At 38.9% G+C, this 19,450-nt stretch overlaps 1 protein-coding gene and 1 long non-coding RNA gene across 4 annotated transcripts; both read left to right on the top strand.

Moving 5' to 3' along the window:
* Positions 1 to 602: 602 nt before the first annotated feature.
* LOC143883375 (uncharacterized) lies at positions 603 to 5,063 on the top strand. Of its 2 annotated transcripts, none has more exons than XR_013252367.1 (4): positions 603 to 932; positions 2,351 to 3,875; positions 3,992 to 4,141; positions 4,525 to 5,063. It is a non-coding gene; the product is annotated as an uncharacterized LOC143883375 (long non-coding RNA). The 2 variants fall into 2 exon arrangements; XR_013252368.1 differs by having other exon boundaries at positions 3,978 to 4,141.
* Positions 5,064 to 5,736: 673 nt separating this feature from the next.
* On the top strand, positions 5,737 to 10,639 carry ARPC3 (actin-related protein C3). Of its 2 annotated transcripts, XM_077388351.1 has the most exons (5): positions 5,737 to 5,897; positions 6,159 to 6,286; positions 9,387 to 9,495; positions 9,598 to 9,867; positions 10,159 to 10,639. In XM_077388351.1, exons 2-5 carry the CDS (start codon positions 6,284 to 6,286, stop codon positions 10,299 to 10,301), a joined length of 525 nt encoding a protein of 174 aa, XP_077244466.1. In that variant the 5' UTR covers positions 5,737 to 5,897; positions 6,159 to 6,283; the 3' UTR covers positions 10,302 to 10,639. The 2 variants fall into 2 exon arrangements, with proteins under 2 accessions (XP_077244466.1, XP_077244465.1); XM_077388350.1 differs by lacking the exon at positions 5,737 to 5,897 and having other exon boundaries at positions 6,001 to 6,286.
* Positions 10,640 to 19,450: the final 8,811 nt, after the last annotated feature.

Raw genomic sequence — 19,450 nt, 5'->3', positions numbered from 1 at the left:
ATCACTATTATACCAGCTAAATCCCAGGTCAATCTGCAAGGTAAATATCTGCATCCAAACGGAGTGTAAAAGACACCTTATAGATCAAGGCGTTAAGATCATTGAATCAAATTCCAACCACCAACAACTAATCAAGTCAAGAGACGCAATCAAACACAAAAAAAAAAATAAAAATGGTGGAAAATTATTTTTCCCTGTTTAAGAAGCAAAAAGACAAGAGAAGTGCACTGGGACGAGCCATTTTGAGTGGGCCAGCCTTGTTATAATAAAGTGTAGCAAGAAGCTTTACGTCCCTAATGCGGAATTGTACGGTTAGGTGGCCCATGACTTTAAAAATGGATTGAAAAAATCTTCAAAAAAGTCTCGAATTTATTTTGCTTCATTTGAAGCATTAAAAGATCCTATATAACTTTAAAAATGGATAAGTGATATATTCGCCTCTTTTTTTTTACTTGGGACAGACACCTCCAGTGTATTTATGACCACTCTTTTACAGCGGAGGGGGTTGTCTCAAGCAAAAAAAGGGGTGAATATATCATTTCCCTTTAAAAAATGGAACCCAAATTGGTGTTAAAGATGTTTAACACCCTTGTGCCATTAATTACGACCTTTTGAAGAATCAGGCTTAAGTTTTCAATCATATATCTTCTTGAGAGTTATTGTATAGTGATATCGGTTGTAAATCTCCTTAGAGAGGTATTCTTTTATTAATTGGTGGAGGGAACCATATCAACTCTCGGCTGTGAGCTTGGGGACAAAGAATGGGTTGGTGGAGCGGCACGGGATCAAACTCGACAAGCTTGGGGATAAGCTTGGATTGTAACAGGTCTGGACTTCACCCGTACGAAGTCTGGGATACTGAAAGCACGGGAGGGGATATCTCATGAGAGTGGATGTAAACCGTATTGGGCCGAACCACTCTAAATTCTCCGGTGCAATTCTTACCTTTTCTCACCAATTTTTCTTTGCTTAAATGTGTTAAATTATCCTTGAATGTTCCTAGCCCTTCTATTTGTGGAGGTTTATAATGGACGGCATAATATAAAAATCTTCACGGATCAGACTGTTAGGATCATTCTGTGGAGAAAATCATCCAATGGAGAAGATTTTCTGGGCAAACCCTATCTATATCAAGGCCCAACAAATGAAGAGTTTGGATCATGCAAAAACATTGGCCCCACTGTCTTTTGGGGTCGTATGTGTATGCACACAGCCAACATATGATTTTTTTGCTTGAGAATTTATATGGTGGACGTCCGTGCATGCACATGCAACCCAAAATAGAATGGGCCCACATTATTTGGGCGATCTAAACAATTCAGTTGTTGGGCCTGACGAAGATAGGGGTGTACCAAGAAAATCTTTTCCCTAGAATGATTCTAACCCTTTGATGTTATGCCCTATTTCAAAGACACGTGCGTGCAATTCGATGACCTAATTAAGCATTTTTCTAAAAACATTGACCCTACCGATTCCCGTTTTCAAAGTTGTCGGCGCAATGCCCTAATCTTTAGTGTCCTTGCACATCACGTCATCTGTGAAGACTCTAGTATTGCCCCTATGACCTTACTGAGTGTAGTCGATCAAATTAGCGAAGGAAGAAATCATGTCCCAATCATGCTAGCGGAAACCTTCTCTGGGCTGAATCTTATTGCTTGGTGAGAGGTTAAGGATAATTTACGTGGGTGTGTCAAACTGCTCTATTTGTGGCTTTGTGAAAAACTTACCATCCTTCGGCCACGGAACTCCCTTCAGTACACCCTCAAGGATCACCTTTCATGGCAACCAATGGCCAATAGACCCCAATCCATTGATGAGTGGCATAATTGGTTGCAGCACGTGGAGAAGGATCAATTTCACTGGGTGAGTCATTCATGCTTACAAGTTATCACTAGCACCTACCCGCATCCATTTGTGTATCTTATGGGTTTGGAAAAGTCAACCTTTTATGCACCCACACGTTTGCTTTACCAGATCACGAGAAATCCATGTCCTCCCGGGTTTGTAACCCCTCCTCCTTGCGAAAAGCTTACTCCCAGTCTCAGAAAGTCTATTGTAGCTGCTTGGAGAAACAAAGGGCATTTCGCAGCTGGTCTGTCGTATGTCACACCACCCACCTCGTGAATGAAGACAACAGCTTTTGTTTCCATTCACGAGGTGGCTGGTCTGACATGCGACAGACCAGCCGCGAAATGCCTTTTGCGATGGATGCTAGCAATTCCCTTGTTAAGTAGATCGTTTCAGTTAGAGATTTCTTCAATCTGTGTACATTTTTCTCCTGTCTGTCGCATGTCAGACCAGAAGACTGATTCTAACTTTCTTTTAATGTTGTTTCACTTGCTTGTTGCAGCTTTTGGTATTGAATTCCAATCGAGTATTCAAACGGGTGCTAGAGAAAGCATCTAATCTTGTAGGGCAGGCGTCTCACTTGCATAGCGGTTATACTACTTTCCTAGCTGTATTAGCTGTTCTCTCCCTTTCATAGTAGGGCTATCCCTCTTTCATAGTAGAGAAAGTGTATCCTGCATTACATCAGCATACCTCTGCTTCAGCGGGCAGTTCTTTCTCATGACAGTAGTCCCTCTTCCCAAGAAAATGAAACACTCGATGGGCCACAAGGGGAGCTCTTGCAGGGAGCATTGGACAGCGAGGGTGGTTCTCCCCAGTGCTCAGCCTTCACTGGTGACAAGGATTCTTGTGACGGGAGCTCCAACACCGATGTTCTTCCCCAAATTTCAAATGTTGTCGTAAGCAAGTTTTAGATGTAGTGACTGCAAAATTTTGAGTTCATAAAGGTTAATTAATTTTCTATGTTGGGTTTCTACAAATATGTTGGTTCTTTTGCATTTTGTAGTATAAAAAGAAACAAAAAGGTTGTATCTTTTCTAATTCCATTTGTGAGCTTTGCTTGAAATGTAATAGATTGATAATTTTGTGGAGGATCGGCTTAGTGAACTGCCAGAAGAAATTCTTTCTTCCATTATATCGGCAATGCCGGTGAGAGAAGCAGCAAGGTCTAGAATCTTGTCGAGTAGATGGAGGTACCTCCGGCCGTCCTTCATTTCCAAGCTTCACTTAGATGCTTATAGCATGCACGGGCATAACTATGGGAAAGCGGAAAAGGATACTCAGATAGTATTTGGAAGAGAAAGGAATAAAAGGACTTGTACATTTGTGGCATCAGTTAATCAGTTCTTGCAATTTAACTCTCCTCATAACATAAAAACATTCGGAGTTCGCTTTTGTTTGGACAAGGAGTATTTCAATCATCTCGACCAATGGATCGACTATGCAATTACGTCTGGAGCTGAAAAGCTTGAGCTTGACTTGACCTACTTTAATGCTCGACACCCATACCCAGATGATGAATGCTATAATTTTCGGTTTCCTTGTTGCAGTAAAGAATCCTCCTTAAAACATTTGGAGGTGGTATGTTGCAGATTAATATATCATGATTTTGAAGGGTTTAGCTCTCTTACAATTCTTACTCTAAAATATGTCAAGGTAGGTGATGAAAATATAGTGAACCTTTTATCCAAATGTCCACACCTTGAATGGCTGAGTATAGAACATTGCGAGCATCTGGTTAATTTAAAGATGGTTGGTCCATCCCTTCAACTGAAATATTTGAAAGTAGATTTACTCTTTTCTTGCAAGTTGATGAAGATCGAGATTGATGCAGAGAATCTCTGTACATTTGAATATTGGGGACGAAAGATTACCTTCTCTATTAGGAGGGTCCCGCGGCTGGTAAATGTGTTGGTCCTTTTTAGAGAGTATTTCTCGAATCAGATGGCATGTTCTTTCCTTTCTCCGAACTTCCATCCCATCTATGTTGTCAGATAGAATTTTTGGCCTCAACCTCATTTATGAAGGTAAAAGTTGCTATGTGATGTTACTTGTATTGAAAGAGGTCATATATCTTTCTGGTTTTTATTGTTTGAATGGTAGAGAGGTCATATATCTCGTAATTCTAGTTTTGTTGTATCAGGTGTCTAATCTGGAGGTTGTACCACAAACTATATCTAGACTCACTAATCTGAAGCATTTACTATTGCAAGTGCATCATGAAAAAGATCTTCTGCCACGTTTGACTTCCATTCTAAAGGCTTGTCCTCTCATGCAGAAATTCCATGTGCATGTAAGCTCCAACTGAAAGAAGTGTAATTTTTCTTAGTAGGGCTTGAATATTGCAAATGCGCCTTGTTTTAACAAAATTGTATTTGATATGATGAGCATCTTAGCTAACTTACAGTTTTAAAAGCACGGAAATACTAGTATTGTTATTCCATGTTGGTGACCATTATTTAAGTGAAGGATCTGTTATCCTGGAGAATACTAGTATAGAATCTGTTATCCTGGAGAAGATTTTATAGTATCATTAGCTATGCAGCAGTGTGGTACTGGGCTTAGTTGTGTGAGGCTTTGGATTGATGGTCTTACAAATGATATGGTCCATCTAAGAATTAAAAGTGACTCTCTCTCTCTCTCTCTCTCTCTCTCTCTCTCTCTCTCTCATTGCAGATATTTAATCCGAGGTACGACAGACAGTATGAAGCACCAGTCAAAATACTGAGGCCTCCAATGTGCCCTCATAATCACCTCAGAGAAGTTGAGCTAAGTAATTTTTGCGGTGAAGGGGCCGAAGTTGAGCTTGCTGTGTATATTCTAAACAATGCCATGGAACTTGAATTAATGACTATTGATCCGCGTTATAAAGGTTATCATGGAGATGGCAGATGGGAGATTAAAGGAAGGCCTGCTAGCCGGATATGGTTTACAAAAACACGGGCAAGAGTTGTTCAACTTCTTAATCTGGAAGTCCCTCCGAGTGTCAAGCTAGTGATCCTATGATCCTACTTACTATCTGCTGCAAGTTTCGCGAGAGGTGCCTTTGTACCTGTGTATCAGTGTATGGTTTCCATCTGGTTTGGTTTTGACGACTTTATTGTGTTATTTCCTAATTTATGAGAGTTTTCTACTCCTACATTGAATGAGAGGATGAGTAGATTATTTGAATTTATTATAGGTATACTACTCTTCTACGGTCAATTGAAAAGCTTGTTGCATTCTCTTGTATTTATCACTGATGCAACCTACTGTGTTTCACCAGAACTTCTACTGCATATTCTTAGGCCCTATTTGTTTTGGATTTTGTAACGCATTGCAAGTCCAAAACTGATTATTAGACCCAAAAGTAAACGTTAATTTTGTGTCCATTAATCAGTTTTGGACTCAGCAATTGGTTCTCATAATCTAAAACAAACGGGGGCCTTAGTGGTGGGGTCTCATCTTCTGGGATCTCAATGATGATGGTCCGTTACTCTTTCAGAGGTGGCACAAGTTAGAATTTTACTAGCTTTATATTGAATTTTATTCTCTTAGATTTTGAAGTTAGAAAAATAAAACCATTCATAAACATACTTTTAGTTGACTTAAAGATGGATTGATTACTCTTATATTCCTTAATAATCGCTTAATCAATAGGTATGGTTGCCCTCAAGGGCTTACAGACCTAGCCAATCAGCCATAGCCTGGCAATCGACTAGGCCTTACTCTAATCAGCCTATCAGGGCTAAGTTCTTATAAAATCGAGTATTTGTTTTGGCTGAGAGCTATTCTCGGATTAAAATTGCTTCAACACCAGCCATGCCAGGACCCATGACATCTCAGCCGCCCGTTCGTTCAGCCAGATTTGAGCCAAAACTATAAAAGATAAGGGTAATGGTAAACTCAAGGGCGCCCCTGCAAAAATGGGCTGAAAGGGCGTCCCCATTGGATGCATATCATCATATTAGCGACCTGGAGAAGGAGATTTGAGGATTCCAAGAGACGTGTGGTTGGATCTTGTGGGACAAATCATCCATGGAAAAAGCCAGGGTGTTAGTACTTAGTAGGTATGCAATTTCCCTTACAAATTATTTTGGAAAAAAATTCCATGGAAAATGACTTTTTACCAAACGCTGAAAATTCATTTTCGATTCAAATAAAACTTTCTCCACGCAATTTTGGTACTTTCACCCACTCGCGATTAACCTGCACTTTCTTTCCTCTAACAAACCTAGACTTTGTGATTTTAGGGTTTTGCTATCTTTCCCTCCGGTTCAACATCTGGATTTCATTTTCTTCAAAGATTAACATGTTAAATTTCTTTCTAGGCTCCCTTCGTGATTGATTTTCTGAAATTGATCGTTGAAACTAAAAAACCCTAACCCTAACCCTACCTCGTGCTCTTGAGGCCCTGCATAAATGAGGGTTTGATCTGCTCTTATTAACAGCAAAAATGGTACGCAATCTCCTCTTTTTCATGTTCCTTTTTGTTGTCCTCTTTGATTAATTCATCCTTAATATTTGATGCATTTGTAATCAAACATATGCCTTTTATCTATTTTTTTTCAAAGGGGATCAAAAGCAGTTCCCCTCACATCTCATTTCATTTTGTGTGGATATGAGCTCATTTCTCCGGATCTAAAAAGATGAGATTTTTCTTGTAATGTAGTGGTCTGAATCTGCACCTTTGATAACAATTATTAATTTTTTTTCTTTTTAATGAACAATCGAAACCCAATATATTATGAGTTTTCACCTTTTTTGTGTTAGGTTTACGGAGTCTTGTAATATGGACTGCATGCTGCAGTTGAATCATCATTGTATTGATTCTGAGCTTTGTGATTATTAGTAATAAACCTATTATCAACCTGTTTGCATATTACACATCTTAGATATGTTTTTTTAATCGATTTTCTTTTGAACCCTGTTCTTACATACTCTATTTTATTTATCATAAGACGATTAGATATTCCATCACTAGTTTCTTCCCTTTTAGTTCTACATCATTTTTGGTGGTATGAAAGCGTAGGTTTAGGATGCCTACTCGAAGTTGCAGGATTTATAAGGAGGGAAGGATTGGCAGTATGAGAGAAGAATTGTTGTTTAAACTTTAAACCAAGGAAGCAGGATTCTTCCCTGGGAGCCTTCGATTCCCGCCTTCGATTCCCGCTTTCGATTCCTGCTCTGGCAACCTTGGTTTAAACATGTTGAAATGTTTGAATGCTTGAAGACCCAAGTGGGAGAATTGAGGTCAAATAACAACTCCTAATGCAGAAGTAGAGACAGTTGCTCAATAGGACGACCTTAATGAAGAAGTTGATACCCTACAGGTCAACTTAGTAAGACATGTCTTGGCAGTCTCGAAATGAGAAGGATGTTTTGGTTAGAAATGAAGTGTGCCGATTGATTGTTGATGGGGGGAAGCTTCAGTGTCAGAAAGCACCATTGATCGTCTAAAGTTAACATCCGAAAGACATCCAAGTCCTTATAAAATTGCATGTGTTGATGAAACTTATCAACCACCATTCTAGTGAGTGGAAAAAAAAAAAAACCATTCTACTAAGTCAACAACACCTTGTTCTTTTAGTATTGGTTTTTGTCATGATTTCATGTGGTGTGATGTTATCCCTAAGAATGCTGCATATATTGCTCGGTAGACCTTGGATGTATGATTAGAATACCCATCATAGTGGAAACACAAACACTTACTATTTTCTGTTTAGTGGAAAGCATAATTGATGAATGTTTAAGAACTCAAGAAGCCTGTTAAAGAAACTCTAAAAGTCTTTGAATGAGAAGAAACAACTACAGTTGCTCTCGAAGAATGTTGCAAATTCCAACACTTGTTCGGGCATGAAAGAGGAGTTGCATACTACTGGACAACCTTGATGCAGTTGTATGGATGAGGAACAAGAACTTGCAGGATTAATGGATGATCATGCTTTGCCGGAGGACAACAATAACTGCTTGCAATAACCTATTCAGAAATGGGACAACTCAAATGAAAATGCTGAATCTGTAAAGGTAGTGCTTCTCCGAAAGAAAAAGGGGGATGCACACAGAAGTAAATTGAGGGAAAAATCAGATTGAGAATCATTTTCCAATCATCTTAGGAGGAGAATTCTATTTTCACTGAAGGCATTGCCGTTTAAAATGTTACTAAAGCTTCGAAAAAATACGCCTTGTACGTGAATAGGAAATTCAAAGCCCAAATTTTTATTACACCGTGGCTTTTGAATTCAGCAACAGTGGACATATGTTCAAGGAGTCTTTAAATTTTGGATAACTCTCTGAAGCCCAAAGCATTCTTCCCATTTCGTAGTGGGGGCATTATTGTGGAGAAAACAACAATAAACATTTGACTCTTTGAGATCCTTATTGAGAATAATAATTTCAATGGTCAGTAGATGAATAGCTCCAGCTGATGTGAGTTCTATCATCCATTCATGGATTGCATAAAAATCTTTCACAACATAGAGTTCACCTCAGAAAATCGTGACAACAAATAATTGTAACAGACTTTCAAGGTTGTGGGGGATCTGTTTTTCTTTCTGTATTACTCTCAAGATGCATAAGACCATACCCTATGCAACAGAGATTTAAATGTGGAATTTTGGTGCATCACAGAGCATCACCTTCCAGCTTGTCAATGTCTTACGTACTGGTTTTGTATGGACAGAAATAAGCAGATGTACAAACGTGTAATAAAGTAAGCTTTTATCTAACATCTTACTTCAACATTGTTGTGGATTTAGGGCCAAATCATAGTTTCAGAACTAATTTTCCAAGACAGATCATAAGTATGCCACTAAACAGGAAATGATAACTTTATATTGATAAGTTTTTAGCACCTTTTGATCTGACTTTCTTTTCATGTCTCCGTGTCTTTTTACTTAGAGCTTTTATTTTTTTAGAGTGGACAACAGTGTTTGGTGTTCCTATTGGCTTCTTTTTGTGTTTTGTCACTTTTGTGGGACATTTGGGTATCCTAACAAATCAGCTTTGTACTTTCTGCTCGGATTTGTCTCTGTGCTTTAGATTGTATCATTAATTACTCCAAAAGACATGTGAAATCGAAGTGGATTTTGGGTATCCTAACGAATAGCCTCATGCTTTGCGTACATTATCTCATGTTTGTTCATCTGCTTATAATCTGGCTACATAAACAGCGACACACACACACACACACACACACACACACACACACACACACCGAAATTCCACAATTAACTTCTTGTAAATCTCTGCTGATGGCGATTGATGTTGATGAGTTTTTATTTTGTATAAAATGTCCCCCTTTATTCAGTCCTGCAAAATCTGTAACAAAAAAATCAACTTAATAGACGTAAAGGAACATTAGACTATCTGATTGAATTCCAACATGCTGACACAACTAATCAAAATCAATTGTACCATCAAACTGGAGATTGTCCTCTTCCAATTAAGCTTTCAAAATCACTTTCTTCACATTCTGACATTATCAATTCTTAACATAGTTCTATAAATGGTAATTATTTCTGGCCTTCAATAAATTCAGAAATTGTTGTTTTTGACAGGTGTATCACTCTAGTTTCGTTAATGAAGACGGCATTGCCAAAGCTTGTGGGTGCCCTCTGCTTCCCTTAAAAAGCCACGTCAAGGGTCCTGCTCCAGTCTCAGATCAAGGTTATTTCAATATTCTCTCTTTTTTTAATGGTATTTTTATATTCTCTTTTACTCACAGGAACTTCCATTTCTTCAAATAAAAGTCTCCTTTTCTTGTTGCAGATAGAACAGACATTGTTGATGAAGCAATCTCTTTCTTCCGTGCGAATGTCTTCTTCAAAAACTTTGATATCAAAAGCTCAGCTGACAAACTCCTCATCTATTTGACACTTTATATCAATGTGGCTTTGAAAAGGCTCGAAGGTTGCAGAACATTGGCTGAAGGCACCAAAGCTATCATCAACTTGGGTCTTGAAAAGGTTCCAGTGCCTGGAGAGCCTACCTTCCCCTTTGGAGGCCTTTTTGCTCTTCCTCAGTCTCCACAAGAAGCAGGTAAACTTCTATGCTTCTTTTTGGCAGGTTTTTCTTTTATTTACTACTAGCAAAGGTAAGGAATGATAAACGAATACATACCGGTACGTCAATCATTTGGTGTATCTAGTCTTCCATATTATACACATTTTGCCCGAGCGACATCTTGAGGCAGATCTCAAAATGGTCTGCTATCTGGATAGCTTTTAACTACAAAAGCCAATGAATAGTGCCAATATCAAAACAAGGGAGTGCAAACATCAACTCTTTTATCCAAATTACTTGGCATTTACATGTTTGATTGAAATGCAGAGTTATTTAGGAATTATCTGAAGCAGATAAGAGAGGAAACAAGTGGCAGATTGCTGAGTGTTGCTTACAGATCTAATGGTACTCCAAACAAATGGTGGTTGGCATTTGCAAAGAGGAAGTTCATGAACATCATTGTCCCCTAAGAATGACTTGAGAAATCCAAATGTCAACTTACTATTCACGACTAATCTCATCAGTAACTGGAATCAGGAAATCGAAGATCGGGATGTTATTTGTTTGCCTCAATGGACGATCTGACGGACTGGAACCTATTAAAATTGGTGTGGACATCAATTCATATTAGGTGAATCCTTTTCAGAACAATATTTCAGTATCCAAATCAGATCCAAAGGCATGTATAGGATATGATTAGGATCCAATAAGTAAAAAAATGTCATTGTGTTGTATGATTAGGATAACTATAGTCTGTATTTTTTTTGGTTTTTAAATAAATGTTAATAATCTCTCATTGTGTGATCAAGCTTCACCCCTTTTCGTTCATCCTTTACCTAGTAACCCTTGCTGTCCATCCCTAACCCAGTACTGCTGACTGCCTCTTCCTCCAATGTCTGCTTCTCTTCCATGTCTATCTAATGAGGGTGAGATAATAAACTATTTTTGATTCATCGTTTTTTCATGTTGGTAAATTGCATAATTATTGTTATGGTAGGCAAATGGTTTACTTTTCTGTTGTTAGACACAATAGTGTTCGATGTACTGTTCGAATACTAATAGACTTGGGCCATGTTTGGCAGCCGTGAAAGTTTTTTCCATGGACTATTAGTTTTTCAAGTGCGGGGCCGTGAAGGTTTTTTCCATGGAACAGTAGTTTATCAAGTGGCAGGAGAGGGACAAGGAGGGTGGGAGAGGAACATTAGTTTTACCTCATTGCTTAATTTATTGAGCTTGGCATGTTCTCTGTTGAAGTTGTATAGGACAAAGACATGTAGGTTATGTAGAATTTTTGCCAAGAGACCAACAAATAGGTTAGAACAAAAGCTGTCCCAATGTGCTAGTCATATCGGGGCTGTTTGGAACCAGATACCTATCCCTGGATATAATAGTTCTAGATAGGAGAGGACGAAGTGACGAATGGTAGTGTGCCAAAAGCTCCAGTGCCAAAGTTACAGACCTAAAAACTATTCATGTTGGAGTCAAAACTTTCCCTGATAACATATTACTAGAGCAAAATAATAACTGAAAGGGCTGAGAGCTGACAAGTATAATATCCTCGACCTCTCCTCTCTGCCCTTCCTACCAATCTTTGATCCACCTCTCTCCAGGATTTGATATTCCCTTGCGAAACAGCCCCATGAACATTCCCCAATCCTCTATCATGTTTGGCACAATAATGCTCGCCTTGACTGAGCAAGATGACATTCATCCTGGCTATTAGATAACTCTAGTTGTTTGATGGATGTCCCATGAATGACTAAAAAGGAGTAACTTATTGAATGTCTCGGATTATTTTCCGGAAAGAGAGTTTCTAAAAGACAAGCCTTTGTAAGAAGGTACCTATTATCCCTTTCTTTTAATGCTCCTCTCATAAAATAAAAATCGGGAGTGATAAATCAACCCGCGTATATCTTAAATCGACACTTTTAACGAAAACGTTAGGGCGTGTGGGTTGTACACTAGTAGGGTTTTTAACGGCAGATGAAAACGTTATTCACACGCCGTAACGTTTTACGTTAAAAGGGGTCGGTTTAAGATATATGGGGGTCGATTTATCACTGCCCAATAAAAAATTGTGGTGAATCACAATTTGCTGCAAAGGGGTCGATTTAAGATAGATGGGGGTCGATTTATCACTGCCCAATAAAAAATTGTAGTGAATCACAATTTGCTGCTTAGGCTAGCAAACCGACCACGAGGATTTTAGGTGGGTTTTGAAATTACCACCCATGCCTTTCGTCCAGATTGTGGCCTGCAATTGCGTGGTTCAATTCATTGAGTTAAAAATAAAGGAAAATGCTATGCAAAGGTAAAGAGGATGCATTTTATCGTTTTGTCCTTCTTCTTTTTTCATGTAGTTCATTGGATTGGTTTAAAAGGTCCTAATACTTGTCCCTACTTTTTTTTTAGAAAATCAAAGCAAAGGCTTAAATATTGTGGGATTAAGCACCACCCTTACATCCATGTGGCTCTTCTTTCCTCTCACCCACGTTATAACAAAACTCTCCCAATTTGTTGGTAGTGATTCTCTGATTCCTAAACCAGAACTCGATTAGAATTTGACAACAGGTAATGTAAATCCTCTTTTAACTTAAATGGCTAGTGTCTGAGGGATGTACTAGTCACAGTAATAGGGCGCAAGGAAAAGAAACCCATGATCTGCTTCCTGGATCTCGATGATAAAAATCTTATGGTGGGTGTGATGTTGCTGTCAAGATTAATCATTTTTGTCATGGGTCTAAAGGCACATGGTTTGATCATGATCGCGCACACACACACACTAGATATTGCGTCATTTGAAAGAACTTTGACACGGCGAAAGTAATAAAGAAGAGGAGGGAGAAAGAAAGAGTAGCCCATCAATTACAAACTAGTCCCATCCGCACTTTGGCCAACTGACTCTTGTAGCACAAAACAGGTAAGATAAATCCTAGGAAGATGATATTTTCACCCCTCTACAGTATGCATTCGCCCCCTTATTACGTAAACAGTAGGCACCTTTAACACTTTTTGACGTCAAATCACATTAAAAGGGGCCAATGCGTACTGCAGAGAGGGGTGAAAATATCATCATCTCCCTGAATCCTTATCCACCTCATTCAATTATGTCGGCGTGTGAAGAGAGATCCAAACTCACCCACCTCATTCAAACATATCGGCGTGTATGTCACTTTGGAGTACTTAAATTCTTTTTGAGGTGGGACTCTCTTCTTTAGTTCACTGTTTGGGTCTTCTACGGCACTCATGCCTGTAATTGGGACCATTACATGCTGAACGTAACATTCCATTTGTAGACAAAAGTTGAGTGTTTCTCTACTAGACGACCCAAACTAAGTGAGTTTTGCACAGCATCTATCCCTTGTGGGGGTCCTTGTATACCACTTTCATTTCTGCCTTTTTTTTTCAAAGCAGGACAAATGTACAGTGACATTCAGATGACTAGTCATTTTTTTAGTGGGCCTGACCTCTTTTTTAATAAAGTGCAAGAGGACAAGGAAGATACATGTCCGTGGTGCGGAAACGTACTTACCTTTTTTTGGGTGGACAAAGCCATTAAACTTGTATTTAAGAATTTCAATGGAGCAGAAGAGTCCAACTCTCTCATGGGCTCATGTGTTTTTTATTCTCCTTTTTTTTTTAAATCATTTTAAATTTCTCTAATAAAAGAGCCAAAGTCTCCTTCAAGAGAATAAGAAATCAATCATATCTCCATGTGCGTTCTATTATTTTGTTTAATTTGCGTACTCGACTTGCATTGGGTCTATTCATTCACATTCACAGAGTCCTTTGAAAAATATTGGATCTAACAGTAGAATATTCCTTTGGCATGGCACCGAAATCATTTGGGTTCCTCTACAAGATCAACGGTCTCAATAACACATCCTATAAAACCCCACTTGGCTTATAAAGACAACCTGATCTTCGGTTCTGGTCAAAGATCATAGAAATCTTATTATGATTACTCTCTGTACAATCTCATCATCATCGTCGAGAGTGTATGACCACTTTGAAGATCACTTTTACCTTGTAGATTAGTGGTATAAGCAGGGATTTAAATTTTGGGTTAGGTTCACCCTTGGCCGAACACAGCTAGGAGAGATGATGGGAAGACCAATGTCACTGTTAATTATCTAATGACTCTCTAGAAGAGCGCGCAGCTACATAAGAAACAAATAAATGTACTTAGCACCACACCTAATCAAGACCCTACCTCCCAATGCAGTTCCCCTAATTCTTATTCTATATTACATATAGAAGAATGATGCTTAAGTAGGGCACAACCCCATTGTATTATACCGATAGACATTCGTGCATCTTTGATTGGATCTGAACCATGCATTATTAAATTCTCAGTCCTGGAAGATGAGGAAAATGTAATTGAGACCACTCTCGTCAAAGCCCAAGATGTCTGATAAGATGAATTATTGGCGGACCACAACGACTCCGAAGGTGCGGTCCCAAAGATCACAGGAGGTTCCAAAAAATAAAATTCCCCCGCACTCCAGACCGAAGATGCTCCTTTCAACCTAGCCCATTATGTAACTTAGCACTCATCCATTGAGTGTTGAGCTATAACCACAACATATATTAGATCATTGGGAATCCCTTGTTTTCCCCCATTCCCCTAGTTATTGTTAGTTCGAAGAATTTGGATCACTTAAGATCCTTTGTTTTCCCCCCTTTTAAAGATGTGGTCTCTAGGGATAGGGGTGGTGCTTTGTGCTCTTGATTGTAATATCTTTGTTATGCCTAACTCCAGATTACCTATCAAGAAAAAAGTTAATTTGATGGGCTTTATTCCATAGAATATTTGTGGGACCTATGAATCCTTGATGGAAAACCGGAAACCCTACGCATTTCGCTTAATCAACTTAATTAGAGAAATATTATTAAACTTTGAACAGTCAGCTATTTAGGGGGCGTTTGCATGTGGAAGTCAGGAGAGCATTGCCAGCTTGATTTGTTTGTGGGCCCACCTTTTATTAATTTTGGTCAAGAAAGAGGTACATGCCCTTACGGTTGGACCATGTGGTCATTTAAATGCACTCTTCAAATCATTTCATTGCTTGAATTTTCCTCCGAAGATTTAAGAAAACTTCGATTTAAGAAAACTTCTATCATATAACGTTTATATAAGTACTCCTTGTACAGAAAAGATGAGAAAAAAGGAGGAAAGAGTTTGAACTTGTGAAAAAGTGATTGTGATTTCACCAGGACGTTTGATAAATTGATACGACAAAAAAGAAAGAGCAATGTATAATGATTAAGTTAAGAGACTGGCTTTTGTTTCCTTATAATCTCTTGTGCTGTTGCTCAGTCCGTTTGTTGGATTTTGATGACCGATTAAGAGTCCAAAAACTGATTATTTGAGTCAAAGAATCAGTTTTGGACTCACAATCAGTTCTCATAATCCAAAAACAAATAGGTCCTTAGAGTGAATGGTGGTTTTTCCATGGTGCGGGTGTAGATAATCGTGTCGAACTATGTACATTTTATTTAAAGTAGTATTGGAGTGATCGTATATACGTCTACGAAGAAGCTTTGAAAGCGTAACAGAGATTCTAATGAGAAATAGAATTTCATCATGACATAACCTTCTCTTAAGATCTCTCTGTGATTTAGTTTTAAATTCAGAGGTGATTTTATTGATGATCCAGGGAGCTTCAGATTGATCTGGGAAACCGACTGATACTCACTGAGTTAATCTTATTTATTTTGCATAGTAGCCTTAATCTCCAATTTGTAAATAGGTACTGATTTTGGTGGTACCCATGGAGGCTCTAAGGGTCTCAAAATACCCGTGGTTTCAATTAAAAAATGGCCAAAGCATCTGGAAAACCCGAGACTATTTTATCATTTTCTCCTCATGAAGTTGGAGAGCTAGATGATTCGACCACACCAAAATTTTGTTCTAAGGAAGTTCTGGCAAGAGTTTTCAAGCAAGAGGGATTAGCATCAGGAATTCGATATTCCAAGAGCTTTCAATCAGAATGCTATTAAAAAATTGTGATAGCAGGATTGTAGCTGTAAAATTATATATTAGTAAAAGTATGGCTTATATCATATACGAAGGTGGTGGTGATAGGTATAAATGTTGTCCATGATGTCTCACACGCTTCTATAGTGAGTGCTCCTCAAATACTGCACTCCTTACACGGTAACAGCTGTGTGCGTCCCATGTTTGCCCATCCAAGATTAAATACTAAGTCTGCATGCTTCATCACTTTCAACCCTATATGTTTTGTGCATACGCCCAACTTTCTTGTATTTGCCATTCACTACTTTAATTTCATCCCCTTCTCGCAGTGACAAGGCTGTGGTGAAGGCTCTTCTCTAATATAGGCCACTTTTTGCGCTCTACTTGTGTGAAGTCGCCCACTTCATAGGATGATCCAAATCGTTCATTTGTTGGGCTGCAACATAAATATGTTGTACGCGGTAGATATATAGAGGTTTCTATATTGTGCAATCCCTCTTCTATATGACGGAGGATTAGGATCATCCTATAGAAATGTGTATAATCTATTTATGTTGTGGCCCAACAAATGAACGGTTTATAGATCATCCTTCGAAGTGCATGGGCCCCGCTGTACTTTTCAAAAAGTACTGGACTTCACCTTATAAAAACACTGCAGATAAGATTGGTAACCTCATGTGTGTAGTCCGCTACCCCACCTCGATCAGGCGATCCTAGCCCTTGATCCTTCAAACTTTGTTTAGGGTTGTGCTAAAAAAGGCTAAATCTTTAACATTTGCAGGCCTTTATTATATAGCCTCATGTTGGTTCTGGTTCATCGACATCAACGGTCTCAATTACACGTGCATGTCCTGTGTGGGATCCACAAATTGATCATATGGTTGCTGTCTTCGTAGTCCTACTCTTTTTAAGATAGAAAAATGATCTAGCATGTGTAGCACTTATTGATCATCAAAATAGCATCGATCATGATCGGATGGTAGTGAATGAGTAGCACTGGCTCGATAGGTTAAGTCCCACCTCAATTTCCAATGATGTTTATCTATATATACCCAAACAAGCAGAGTGTATGTTGGATCATTTCGCATGAATGCGAGGATTTGTGATGAAGGGGTTTTATGTAAATTCACTTCTGACCCTTAAATAATAATAATATCCAAGAAGGTTAGGGTTAGGGGGACGTAAAGGAGATTAGGAGGGTTGGTTGGAAGGTGGTGGCCGGTGGGGACGGGAGCATCTTACAGCGTAACTATGAAGGAGATGGGCCCTACGGATTCCCCCCGCCCTGCTAAAAAATAATCTCCAAAGGAATTAAGTTAATTAAACACGGAAGGCGGTTGGTAAGAAAAGCAAGTCCGTTGAAGTAGAAAGATCAGGGGTATTTTGGTCCGTGACTTACAAAATTTACTTCTTTTTTATTGTCGGAATTCAAAGCCATAAATGGTACGCAGATCGAGGAAGACGACACTTGGCTCCGCCTCACGGAATTTGTACTCAAACGGACTACGGAAAATAAAAGAGTGGAGCCCACATGTCCAATGATCGAAACCATTTATCCGATGGGACCCAAAAATTTATCAGTAGTAAATCTCAAAATCTAAATTTCTAACCTCATAGCATCTTGTAATTTCCAAACAGTGGGCCCTACTTATTACCATTCTACGGCACTCAAACCCTCTTCACACCTATCTCCAGGCCCGTGCCAAACATGCTCGGCACAATAAGTTGCACCACCACTCCTGACACTATAATGTAATCGATGACGAGCTTGTGGCCTTCAAAATGCTATGCTAAGGTAAAGAGGATGCTTCATTTTACCCTTGTTTTTACGTCTTTAAGTAGTGCATTTGAGTAGGCTTAAAAGGTCATAATAGTTGTCCCCTACTTTATTTGAAATTCAAAGCAAGGGCTTAAATATTGTGTGGGAATAAGCAACCACCCTAACATCCATAAAGCTCTTCTTTTAGTTTTATTTCCACTTCCCCACATTATACCAAAGCTCTTCCAAACTTTTGCTTCTTTAACTTAAATGGCCGTCCTGCAGTGTCTGAGGGATGAACTTGCCACTTCCGGTTATTGATCATGCCTTGTTGGACAAAGAAAAGACAGCAAAGAAAAGACAGCAAGGGCATTGAGATTGGTAAATTAAGGGGTTGACCAATTACAGTGGAGGCAACAAGGCTAGGGGGAGGGAGAAGAGAGATGATAAAAATCTTAAGGTGGTGGGTGTGATGTCGCTGTCTAAGATAGTCATGTTTTATGGTTTGACCATGATCACACACACTAGACATAGCGTCATCTGAAAGAATCTTGACATGGCTAAAGTATTAAAGAAGAGGTAGGAAGAAAGAGTAACCCAAAAATTATAAACTACTCCCATCCACATCACTAATCACTACACTTTGGCCAACTGTGAAATGCCTCTCTCTCTCTCTCTCTCTCTCTCTCTCTCTCTCTCTCTCTCTCTCTCTCTCTCTCTGTTGTAGGGAGATCCTACCCACCTCATTGAATCAGGTCGGCGTGTTAAAGAGAGATACAATACAACTCACCCACCTCATTCAAATATGTCTGGGTGTATGTCACTTGGACTTAATAATGCTTTTGAGGTGGGACTCTCTTCATAAGTTCACTGTTTGGGTCTTCCACGGCACTCCTGCCTGTAATTGGGACCATTATATGCTCTGAATGGAAATTCCATTTGTATGATTATTAGACCAAAGCTGAGTTTTTCTCTATTACACGACCCAATTTCAGTGAGTCTTACACAGCATCCATCCCTTTGTGGGTCTTCATTGTCGTACCACTTCCACTTCTTTCTTTTTTCAAAGCAGGACACATGTGTGATGACATTCAGATGAGTAGTCATTTTGAGTAGGCCCGACCTTTTATTTTTTATATAGTGCAAGTGGAGAAGGAAGGTGCATGTGATGTCCGTGATGCGGAACCGTACTAGCCTTTTTTTGGGTGGACAAAGCAATTAAACTTGTATTTAAGAATTTCAATGGAGTAGAAAAGTCCAACTGACTCTCATAGTCTCATGGCCTCTTGTGTTTTTTATCCTCCTCCTTTTTAAACCATCTTAATTTTCTTTAATAAAAGAGCCAAAGACTGCTTCAACAGAATAAGAAACCAAAGATAGGCAGATAACAATATGCCAATCATATCTGCGTGTTCCTTCTATTCTTTTATTTAATTTGCTTACTGGACTTGCATTAAGTCAATTCGTTCACATTCACAAAATATTTGGGAGACCACTTTGAGGATCACTTATGAGATAATGGGAAGGCCAACGTCTCTGTTAATAATCTAATGACTCTCTAGAAGAGTTGTTACTTAAGAAACAAATAAACGTACTTATCACCACACCTAATCAAGACCCTACGTCCCAATCTAGTTCGTCTAATTCTTAATTACTCTACCTTACATATAGGAGAATAATGGTTCAGTCGGGCGTGACCCATTGTAACATACTGATGGACATCCATCGTTGGTTGATCTCAACTGTCAATAGATTCTTAGTGTTGAAAGACGGAAAATTTGACCAGATCGGTCCAAAACTTCAAGATTCTTTAGAAGACTAATTATTGAGGGACCACAAAGGCTCCGAAGGTGAGTCATGGTAGAAGGTTCCAAAGAAGA

The sequence above is a fragment of the Tasmannia lanceolata genome, unplaced genomic scaffold (genome assembly GCF_043159265.1).
Source record: "Tasmannia lanceolata isolate RefF3 unplaced genomic scaffold, GAP_Taslan_0.1 ptg000008l, whole genome shotgun sequence".
Classification (NCBI taxonomy): domain Eukaryota; kingdom Viridiplantae; phylum Streptophyta; class Magnoliopsida; order Canellales; family Winteraceae; genus Tasmannia; species Tasmannia lanceolata.
This window is presented reverse-complemented; position numbering and strand designations above follow the sequence as displayed.

Coding starts and splice junctions, on each gene's coding strand:
- ARPC3 (XM_077388351.1), top strand. Junction 9,496..9,597: donor TGCTCCAGTCTCAGATCAAG/GTTATTTCAATA, acceptor TTCTTGTTGCAG/ATAGAACAGACATTGTTGAT. Junction 9,868..10,158: donor TCAGTCTCCACAAGAAGCAG/GTAAACTTCTAT, acceptor ATTGAAATGCAG/AGTTATTTAGGAATTATCTG.